Source organism: Chaetura pelagica, unplaced genomic scaffold (assembly GCF_000747805.2).
Source record: "Chaetura pelagica isolate M959 unplaced genomic scaffold, ChaPel_1.0 scaffold104, whole genome shotgun sequence".
Classification (NCBI taxonomy): domain Eukaryota; kingdom Metazoa; phylum Chordata; class Aves; order Apodiformes; family Apodidae; genus Chaetura; species Chaetura pelagica.
In genome coordinates, this window is record NW_009953786.1 from 3,480,405 (window position 1) to 3,491,634 (window position 11,230).

The 11,230-nt window shown below is 41.1% G+C and overlaps 1 protein-coding gene across 1 annotated transcript in view; it reads left to right on the top strand.

The window, feature by feature from the left end:
* The window catches only part of LOC104391582 (ovalbumin-like), a 5,420-nt gene extending 2,431 nt beyond the window's left edge, over positions 1-2,989 (top strand). Inside the window, exons 4-7 of the mRNA XM_010000903.1 lie at positions 10-127; positions 1,377-1,519; positions 1,662-1,817; positions 2,594-2,989. Coding sequence (XP_009999205.1) covers positions 10-127; positions 1,377-1,519; positions 1,662-1,817; positions 2,594-2,989 — 813 coding nt within the window. The remainder of the gene's footprint in view (positions 1-9; positions 128-1,376; positions 1,520-1,661; positions 1,818-2,593) is intronic.
* Positions 2,990-11,230: the final 8,241 nt, after the last annotated feature.

An 11,230-nucleotide genomic window follows, 5' to 3' on the forward strand; every position in this document is an offset into this window, starting at 1 on the left:
CCTTTGCAGGAATACTTACAATGTGTGAAGGAACTGGATAAAGAAGGCTTGGAAACTATCAGCTTTCAAACAGCCGCAGATCAAGCCAGACAGCTCATCAACTCCTGGGTTGAAAGTCAGACAAATGGTAAGAGCAAGCCAAGTATCAGCACAGGTATCTCCCCTTCTGCCACCATGTTTGAACAGCATATGAGAATGCCTAAATCAGGAGACAAATAAAACCCCAAAATCTCTTCCTCTGTTCCTTCTCCTGAGTAATAGATCAGTTCCTAGATACAGAACTGCCATTTAACTTTGTTGTTGTTGTTTTCCTCAGATACATCCCTTTTAGAGGACTCTCTGTATCTGTAGAGACTTTGTGGGTATTAGTACTTCCAGTCCTGATGAAAGGGATGGCACTAGAATACGCTTTGTACACACTGACATGTGGGTTGACACTAATATTAAGAATCTGGATATCCTTCGATCAGGGTGTTTTGCCTTCAAGCTTCCCAGAGTTGTTGTGTGCCTGTTGAGTAGGGCATGCACTCATAGGGAACTTGAGAAACCTGAAAAGGTGAAGGGCAATGGAAAACCACAGAGTTCAGGAATAGTACAAAGGTGTATGAAGTGCACAGAAAGAGGTATACCACAACTGGGATTTTCCCCCTACTGCATGTCCCTGGGGTTCCTCCATTCTTCCAGTCTCTTCCCAGCCTGCTCAAAACATTCCTTTTCCTCATGCTTGAAACACATGGCCTGAACAGTGAACACAGATAAAACATGCTGAATTTTAACTGAAATGAAATTATCCGTGATCACACAACGTCTGGTGTGGTCTGATACTTTGAAGGAGAAAACCAAGCCATGACTGAACTACTGGTGGAAAAAGATTAAAGGAGGATCTTTCTATGTGCATGAGGACTGCAGAATAAACAAGAAAAAAGTATAAGGAGAAAGCAGAGTCAAATTTCTGGTTTCCTTTCCTAGTACCTTCTTTATGTAGATATCTCCTCTCATCTTTGGTTTGAAGCAAGAAGTATTTATGTTTATGATTAGGTAGGAGACCATTCTGGGATGAAAGGTTCCAATGGTTCTTCCCAATGTCACAACATACACAGGTTGACTCATTTTGTAACAAGGAAATATCTGGGTCTTATATCTCTCATTGTGATTCCTTATAGGGAGGGAAACAACAGCTGTTGCCAATAGCAGTGAACAAATCAACCTTGGAAGTACAAGAAGATTACAGCTGCAAAACCAGAATGTCCCTGCCCTACACCCCCCTCCCCACAAGTTCTCTTAATACCCTAAATTTAATGTTGTGATTGCCAAGGAAGATGTTATACACAGATGTGTAATGTACATGTGTCCTCTTTTCCCATGCATTCTTAAAGGAATGATCAAAAATATCCTTCAACCAAGCTCTGTGAATTCCCAGACTGAAATGGTCCTTGTCAATGCCATTTACTTCAGAGGACTGTGGCAGAAAGCATTTAAGGATGAAGACACACAGGCAGTGCCTTTCAGAATTACTGAGGTACATGGGCATACATCACCTTAAAGGTGTCATCTTCTAGAATTTATGAAAACAGCAGACAATTTGCTGTATCATAAGTAAACATTTCTACACTTAAAGAATAATATTTGTGAAAACTATATTATCTTACTTGGTTTTGCAGCAAGAAAGCAAACCTGTGCAGATGATGCAACAGATTGGTTCATTTAAAGTGGCAGAGATAGCTTCTGAGAAAATGAAGATCCTGGAGCTTCCATATGCCAGCGGACAGCTGAGCATGTTGGTGCTGTTGCCTGATGATGTCTCTGGCCTGGAGAAGGTATGGCCCTGGTAGTTCGGCTTCAGAAAACCAGAAGCAGAGTGAAATTTAGATGCTGCAAAGCCCTTCGTATTATCTTAAAACACTTCACCAGCACAGATGCGAACACTTGCAACAAAAGACTGTTGCATAGAAGCACACAGCTCTCTCAGTGGTCCTGCAATAACCTGCCTGGATTGCTTAGGAAACTGCTTTAGTAGGTTAAATACTGGTTACTGCAGAAGAGATTTTTTTTCAGCTAAGCAGCTGTTACTCCAGCAGCTTGAGCTACAAAGGTTTTATATCTCCTTTCCTCTATACTGAGGACTTTCTGGGAAGTTCATGTTACCTTCAATAGTTGTAATTATTGTCTGTTTTGGCAGTGCTCATCATGGTTCCATCACACCTCCAAAAATCTGAAAACTGAATATGAGGGGCACTGGAATAGCTAAAGTAACTTCAGGATACAAAATGTACATTAAATGCTATTGTTGATATAAATAGAATACAGGCATAAGATATTGTCATTAGCAGAACTGTGGTGAACCTGAATCGGAAAAGTTATGTCATAACTAATCAAGAAAATTAATTGGCAGTGAGCATATTAAAGAAATAGAAAGCAGGACAGAGCAGAGCAGAGTCATAGTTTGCTTTCCTCTCCTAGATACATCAATCTGTAGATACCTAGAAAAAATGCCACGGCAATAGTGGTCAGTTTAAAAGAGAATAAAACCCAACCACTGGTACTGCCTTGCCACAAAGGAAGTTGTGCTCTCATTTGCTTTATCTCCTTGCAGCTTGAGTCTTCAATCACCGTTGAAAAACTCATAGAGTGGACCAGTTCTAATTTGACAGAAGAGAGGAATGTGAAAGTGTACCTCCCTCGCCTGAAGATTGAGGAAAAATATAACCTCACATCTGTCTTAGCGGCCTTGGGTATAACTGACCTCTTCAGCTCCTCAGCCAATCTCTCTGGCATCTCTACAGCAGAGAGCCTGAAGTTGTCTCGTGCTGTCCATGAGTCATTTGTGGAAATCCAGGAAGCAGGCCATGAGGTGGAAGGCCCAAAAGAAGCTGGGATAGAGGTTACAAGTGCCCTAGATGAGTTTAGGGTTGACCGCCCTTTCCTCTTCGTGACCAAGCACAACCCAACCAACAGCATCCTTTTCTTAGGCAGATGCTTGTCCCCATAAAGAGCAGAAAGCTGAAACAATTTCTGTCCCTCACAACAAGACCCAGAGCACTGCATTATCAAGGGTAGAAAGAAACACATAGTCTCCATTTTGTCTATAATTTATAAAACCAGAAGGCTTTACTTAACTTTGTTTTGTTCTGTTTTAAGTCAGAGAAATGATGCTGTGAAAACAGGGGCCCTTTGCCTTTCTTTTCTGCAGTGTAATATTGTTTGCTCATGTATGAAGAGTTAAGGGAAGGAAAATTGGACTCAAAGAAAGCACAAGCATTAACAGAGATGTTCCTTGTGCAAGTTAACAATAACAGCACCAAATCATCCCACTGAATAAACACAACCCCATTTATCAGCAGAAGTTTCATGAGAAAAAAGCCAGCCTTCTATTTAAGACAGGTTTCTCCAGGGTGACTCCTCTGGAATTAGTCACTCAAAGATCCCAGGTGAAACTCTAAACTGTCACCAACCATTCTTGCTCTGACAAGGAAACTGTTTTTTCTCTGTGCTCTTGATACTGCAAGGCTCTCCCTCAATTTCTAAAAATGCATGATAGAAGTATTATAATTGATATTTCTCCTTAAATCTTTTTGGGTCCCCAATATGGCATGTTAGTATTCAAATTATTTTCCATGTATCCATACGTAATGGGTCTTGTGGATGTACTGTTTCACTCCTTTAATCATAATAAAAACATGTTTAAGCAAAAGCATCTCATTTGGAGTGTTTCAAGTGCACCTGAGACAGGTAATCCCAGTTATACATACAAATTGGGGGATGAAAGGCTGGAGACCAGCCCTGTGGAAAGAGATCTGGGGTTTTGGGTTGATGACAAGTTGAATATGAGCCAGCAGTGTGTCCTGGCAGCCAAAAGGGCCAACTGTGTCGTGGGGTGCATCCAGCACAGCATAGCTCACCAGTCAAGGGAGGTGTCTGTCCCACTCTGCACTGCACTGGTGTGATCCCACCTCCAGTACTGCGTGCACTTTTGGGCTTCTCAACATCAGAAGGTCATAAAAGCTATTAGACTGTGGCCAACGGCAGGTGAGTAAGATGGTGAAAGGCCTCAAGGGCAAGATTTACAAGGAGCAGCTGAGGTCACTTGGTTTGTTCAGCCTGGAGAAGAGAAGGCTAAGGGGTGACCCCATGGCAGTCTATAACTTCCTCAAGGGGGGCAGCAGAGGGAGAGGTGCTGATCTCCTCTCTCTGGTGACCAGAGATAGAATACAAGGAAATAGAATGAAGCTGTGTCAGCGGAAGTTAAAATTTTGCATTATAAAAACGTTCCTCACTGAGAGGGTCGTTGCTCACTGGAACAGGCTGCCCAGAGCGGTGGTCAAGGCACCAAGCCTGCCAGAGTTCAAGAAGCAGCCGGATGATGCTCTTAGCCATACAGTTTAGTTTCAGGTAGTCCTGTGAGGAGCAGGGAGGGAACTTCCAACTTGAGATATTCTATGAATCTATGACTGTTTCTGCAGAGTTAGTTCATTGCTTACAGAGAGATGAGGAATTAGAGTGTGTCCTAACTCTGGGCTAAGATACAATATTGAGACCAATTTCCTGCCAGGGACCAGGATGACCTATAATCCCCCACACACACAACTCAAATGAGTCAGACATAACTCTTTCAGCACAAACCATGATTCATCCAATCTCTTTGAAACAGGAGTTGAGAAGCAGTTTGGAAGGCAGCTAGATATGTGCAGAATCTGCATCTTACTGAGACAAGAACACTACCTCAGCCAACACATGGGAATGAGAAATGGAATGGAGCTTTCTAGTTATTTTTGTCGTGTATTCAGAAAGCTTTATAGGCTCTTACTTTGTAAATAAAGAGGATAATCATGCTAAAAAAAAGCAATGTCTGTGACAAGTTACAGTTTTCATCCGTAATGAATTTTTCTTCCCTTTGTCACTGAAACAAGAAATGAAGCAGACCCGTGAAGAACTGCCACAGAGAAGTACCAGAAGAGTGAAAGAGAAGGGTTTGGGAGGTTGTGTGAAGTTACTGCAAGAAAGCAATACTCTTTCCTGACTTCAGTATGCACAGCATAGCACCAGTGCTGGGTGGTTTGTGGTGATATGTTTTTCCAGTTCTACCACACAGTATTTTATTTCTTCTGCTAGTTTTCGCTACTTCCTCCTGCCCTGCCTCACCCGCCCTCAAGATAAAACATACTTTGGCAGTTCCCAGGGGGCATAACTTCCTAGCAGCAAGCATGATCTTGTAGAAGAAGGAAGATAAACATGACACCACCACCTTCGCTGTTGATCTGGTCGTGGAAATAGGGCACCTACAATCCCTGGGGCATTTATTTTTGAGCAGATTTGTTCTAAAACTACACAATTTCTAGGCCATTGTAGTTCTTATAAATTAAAACATACTTCTTTACAAACAGACGATTCAAAGAAGTATGTCTGTTCCTGCATGTAAACACATAAATTCAGCACTGCCTCCTGATTTCTGCCAACTTCTGCCAGCACAGCAACAGGCAGACATATTCTTGTCCCCAGTAGTCACTTCCTTAACATTCTCAGCCCTATGTTTTCAGAGACTGAAAACTTTGAAACTATTTTGGGATTTGTAAATCACACATTCACTGAGTAAAGAGTGCCAGCATCTCCAAACCTCAGGCAGAAGTATTTGTCTAACAGTTAAAAACACAAGCAGCCTTCCACACTTGAGGCACTGTAGCTTCTGTAATAACTGGTATATAAAATACAGGCCTGGATGCAGCCCCAGGCTGGGTGACGGATATCACACCTCTGTCCTGCAGCATGGAACAAGTCCTCTATTTTATGCCAAGAGAGGATGTTACAGCTTTCTCTCTCCTTCTCCAAAGAAGCAAAACAGTCAGCTCATCCCAGAGGCTTTGACTCTCTGCTGTGTCATGAAGTACAGCTAGATCACCCTCTCATTTATCCCCAGTATTTCCTTCATCACAAGTATGGAAGAAGGCTTTAGGACCTACCACAAGAGGCTTTTACTGCTCTCCCACCACACTCCATATGTATTTGTAATTTCACACCTGCAAAGAGAAACAATTAATTCAAAGGATTAGTGAGTTGCACATACACAAAACCACACTTGTTCACCTGCCTGTTAAGTCTTGCAGCAGGAAGGTAATTAATGAAATTAATTTCCATAGAGATGACAGAATTTGACGCTGGGTCTTTATTGTTTATTCTGGTCCTAATTCTTCAGATAAATAAGAATGGAAGTAGGATTGCTCACTTGAAAAAAAATCAGTTATTTGCAAAAAAAAAAAAGTCTCCTGAAGTTCACAGAATTAGAGGGTAACCTGCGTCGGAAAGGGCAGCTGACAGTCATCTGGCCTTCAGAGATACACCAGGTTGCTCAGGGCTGTTTCTATTCAAATGCTGCAGAGCTTTAAGGCTGGAGAATCCACAACCTTCTGATTAATTTAATTTTAAACGTAAATCCAAATCTCACTAATGTACAAGTATTGCAAGTAATTCAGACAGCGTAGCTTTCTCTCATCAAATGGGGATTGGCCACAGGTTCCTTCATTTTGACTCTCCCATGGTCATCCCACAAAGCCCTTACTGTCTCTTCTCACTTTTAACCCTCTGAACCAAAGTCTACAGAATAGCTCTGCAAATCCTAAGCAGTGCTTAGTCCCCATATGAACAGCAAATTCCTACAACGCTTAGGTGCAAAGGTGAGATAATATCTAAAAAGGTGTAGCTTCATGCTATATATATTTTTTTAGCCTCAGTAGCAAAATTTATACTTTGTCTCCATTTTGCTGTATGTGTATATCAGTGTGCTATCATTTGTACCTGACCTCCCTTTCCATGCTGTTATACTCTTAAAATATCACAAGACTATTATACCCTGCAGTCTAACTGCCTTGTGACATGACCAAGCACTCACAATTGCATACTACTCCTTTCAAACTAATGTTGAGCTTTTATTTTTTGAAGTCATACAGCACCTTCTGACTTTTTCTAAATGTTAGCAATAGCAACTCACAGTCCAAAATCAATGTGGGCAAACAATGAGCTTCTATTAGTGGCACCTTACAAATGACAGAAACTGGATCCTGGAGGTGATCAAATTTTTACAGTAGAAGGCTGACTTCTTAGTTACACAGGTAAAATTTCAATGCTGTGGCTCTGATAAGAGGTCAATATGGAGCAGAAGAATAATGTCAGATGAGTTTCTGTAAGGAAGGTAGAGATACAGGAATTAAACGTGAAAAAAGGGGTAGAGGAAGAATCATTAAGCTTCACAGGGCTGTGTGTAAAAGCAGTTCCTCTTTCCTTTTCCATCTTTTCTGTCATTCTGCCTCATTTCCCTTGGGCACAATGCATTGCTCTCCAGTAACTCCCTTTCCCCAAGGCTCTGATCACCCCACCCTCACCTTGACTGCCTTTATCCTCCTTGCTCTTCAGCAATCTCTACCTACTTGTCAGGGCAGTGAGGGAAAAGGGCAGGGCTGGGGTCAAGCCTTGATTCTAAGAGAAGAAATATCATGAAGAGGAAGATTTGGGACTAAGGAAGAAAGTAGGAGGAGAGGACTGCCACTCCTACTGCCTAGAGGGATCATCCACCATGCAATAAGGCTGTGTCAGCTACTGAGTCTAAGCTGCACCTGCAAGAGGTGGGGTGAGGGCCCATTCTTCTAGCCACAGAGTGCAAGTGCTCTGCCTCTCCCTACATATGCTCTGCTGACTCTTCTTGGCCTGATGTTGCCGCTGTACCCCTGAGTACACATTAGTCTTCTTCTATGGCTTGGTCTGTCTATGTTCCCAAACAAGGAATTAACAACCACAGGTAAGGGATATTAAGAAAGCCTCAGAAGATATAGCCAAGGCTCTAGAAAATGAAGGGAGATAAACCAAGAAAGAAGGAAAGTCTAAAGCAGCTGAAAGGGTCAATAACAGTTTTAAGGGAGAGTTCTGCTTTTGGACTTGAAAGAGCTAAAAGAGCCACAAATACCAATCTGAAAGACAATGGAGCCATGAAGATCTGCATACAGCTGAATCACAACTGGAAAGGGTTGCTTCAAAGACCTTGGAAATGCTTTGTTAAAGAAGAGCAGGTGATCACCAGGAAATTTTAGAAGAAGGTCCTCAGTGCAATAAAATGCAAGTTCACACTCTCACAAAAACTTGAAGAACAAAATATTTTGTCTGAGAGCAGAAAGGAATATGAGATCATCTTGTCTTACTTTTCACATATCACATAATTAATTTTGGCATGGTCACTGCTATTAAAAGCTTGCTAACTTGTACCAAGTAGAAAGATGTCAGGTCAAGAGACTGAGTTCCTTTATGTAACAGGCAGAGGATGTGAGATGAGGAAAGATGAAAAATCTTGCAATGATAAAACATTGGTAAGACACTTTCAAGTGATGCTAATGACACTCCAGCTCATCCAAGGTCCTTGTTGGTCTGATGAGGAATTTCCATTCCAAGTGCCCTTTTTGGGCTTATTCTCTCCCAGGACAAAGGCTTACTGTCTTTCTGTGTGCACTTAACAAGATAGTTCAGATCATTCTGAAGGGTAGCCTAAAAACTATGAAACTATGAGGGGCCAGCAGGTGTCAAGTAGGTCAGCAAATAGCTAAAATTTCCAGTACGCTTCCACAAGAGGGTATTGGGAAAATTATCCCCAAAAAACTTCTGAAAATAACACGTGCCTTGTGAAATCCCTTGTCATTCCACAAGGCAAGAATATTTGCAGTTGAGCTCTATGAAAAAAACATTAAAAGTTTAAAGTTTTTTTTAAAAGAGAGTCCTTCCTCTATACCCTGCTCTTGCACATCAGCACAAGGTTCCTGTTAAGGATACACTCATTTAGAAATGTGTTTTGAAGATGTATTGATTTGATATCCACATTCTTTGTTCCGCAGTGTGGCACATCTTGCTCTGTAGCACTACAGCGTGGGAAACTCCCATTAGCACGAGGCAGGGATCACCTTTCTGATTCAGTAGTTGTCCAGTTGACGTACAGTTACACCCTTTGACAGATTCCCTCGGAAAAGTGACAAGTTTCGGATAAAGCACACACAAGCCATGTACACACCTTTACTCATAAGGCAGCACTGTGCATCATGATTGAGAAATTCGGGACATTCTTCATATTTTTGATGGCAACTGCTGTTTGGGATACTTTAAAATGCCCACTGCCTGAGTCACTCAAAGGAAAACTGCACCCTTGCACATCTGAAAACCATGTGCATATTTATTAACAGATCAACCATCTCTTTCACATAGAGAGATCAGCCTTTCCTCAGAAGTGCTGCACTTCTAAATAGAGCTGAATTTCTCAGGACAAACACTATCTTTGTTAATTACAGTGTCTAAGCCAAGGTATGTAGAAGTAATAGCAAAGTATGATGAATTGTGCGAGTACTGTCAAATTCCACCACACCTTTACTTTCTGCAGGCGTGGAGCAAAATGCCTCAATAATACTTATGCAGGTACCTCACCACACCCGCTGGCAACTCATAAGGTTTTAACTACTGTCAGACTATGTCAGCAAGGATTGCTTGGCAAAGGAAGACTTGCAAACTTACTTGTAGGAGGTACACAAGAGATAGCTATCTACTGTTACAAAATAGAGACACGTGTATTCTCAACCAAACCTTTAAAGGGAAAAAAAGATACCCACATATACCTCTCTTAAACTTAAAAACTATTTGAGATTTCAGGATGATGCAAACTTACTTTACATAAAAATCCACTACAGTACAAACCAAAATCTGTTATATCTAGGTGATGTATATTAATTTGTTTTTTGTTTTTGTTTTTTTTTAGTTGACAAGGTTAGAGAAAGCTTTCAATTACACTATGACAGAAGCATCACCCAGAAAAGACTCCGCCTTAACATAGAAAAGTTTATGTATTTAGTCACTCAGCACCCTTACTATTTTCTCAGTTGCTGTGCCCTTGCCCTCCTTCCAGTTTTCACCTTAAAATGACACAGATTTTTAAAAAATCACATCACAGCTCTAAAGGGATTAAAATATTCTCTGACTGGAAAATTCTTCTGTTCTCCATGCCTCTTCTATCTCCTGGTGTCCTTTTAAATGTCTGGGGACATTTAAAATCCTTTCATGTTTAAAATTTACTGGTCTGCTCTGGATGAGACAAAAACTTGAATAGAGTGCTTTGCTGGCTGAACCACAGATTCTTCCCTCCCAAGTAAATAATGACCTTATACCGGTAAGAAAATATTTATGATGTCAGGGAAACTGAACAGCTTTCCTTTCAACATATCTTTTTCTTTTGATCTACCTGAAATATAGAACATGTTAGTTTTGAATTAAATCAGATTTCCAAGAGCTGTACAGAGTTAATAGCTAAAACAACCTATTGATGAACATGATACTCAGCCATGGAAAGCTGTATCCTAAATACTGTGTGAAAGCAGAAGTTGGCATCTTCCTGCGTCTTCCCCACAAGAGCCTTCACAGAGCACTTTATAATGTTCTGTTTAGATATCAAGAATTTCACCTACTTCTGAATCCAGGTGCCAATGTACAGAGCAACACACCGTAGGAAAGTCACAGTGACTTGTGCTAAGTAACACTGAAACTGGAGGAAAACAAAATGCACTTATATAGCTGAGGTCTGGCCAGGCCACTGATGTCCTGCCAATATTTGTGCTGACCAAACAGGAACATGAATGACTACACTGAAAGAGCCCACAAGTTTACTTCTCACAGGAAGACATATTAATACAAATATAACCCTTCTAGTGTGCTGCTGTGTTGACTTAGTATAGAGTGGGAGGGAGAGCACCACTGCTATTGAGTCAGCAGAAGCACCACCCATTGTGCTGTGTTCTCTGGCAGTGCTAAATTAAAAGGATATTGGAAAACATTATCAATCCATCACGTTGGTTTAGCATATGTTGTCCTTTGAGATGGGTATAATTTTAGTTACTAGGTGTGTGTGTGTGGGGTTTGTTATGGTTTGGTGGTGGGTTTTTTGTTGTTTGTTTGTTTTTTGTTTGTTTGGTTTGGTCTTTTTTTGCTAATGACCAGCCATGTCAAGAGGTGCTTTAAAAAGGTAACTTTAAAACCTTGCACAAAGGCACAAGCCAGCATTTCCACATAAACAGAACACCTCAGCCACTTCTTCAAGCAGCAAGTGTCATTACAAGTTAGCAAATTAAATTCACCTCTACTTTAAAACCAGAAAATCCACAGTAATTGCTTCAAGGAACATAGTCTATTCAGTGTATCTATCACTCATTCAACAACATGACTA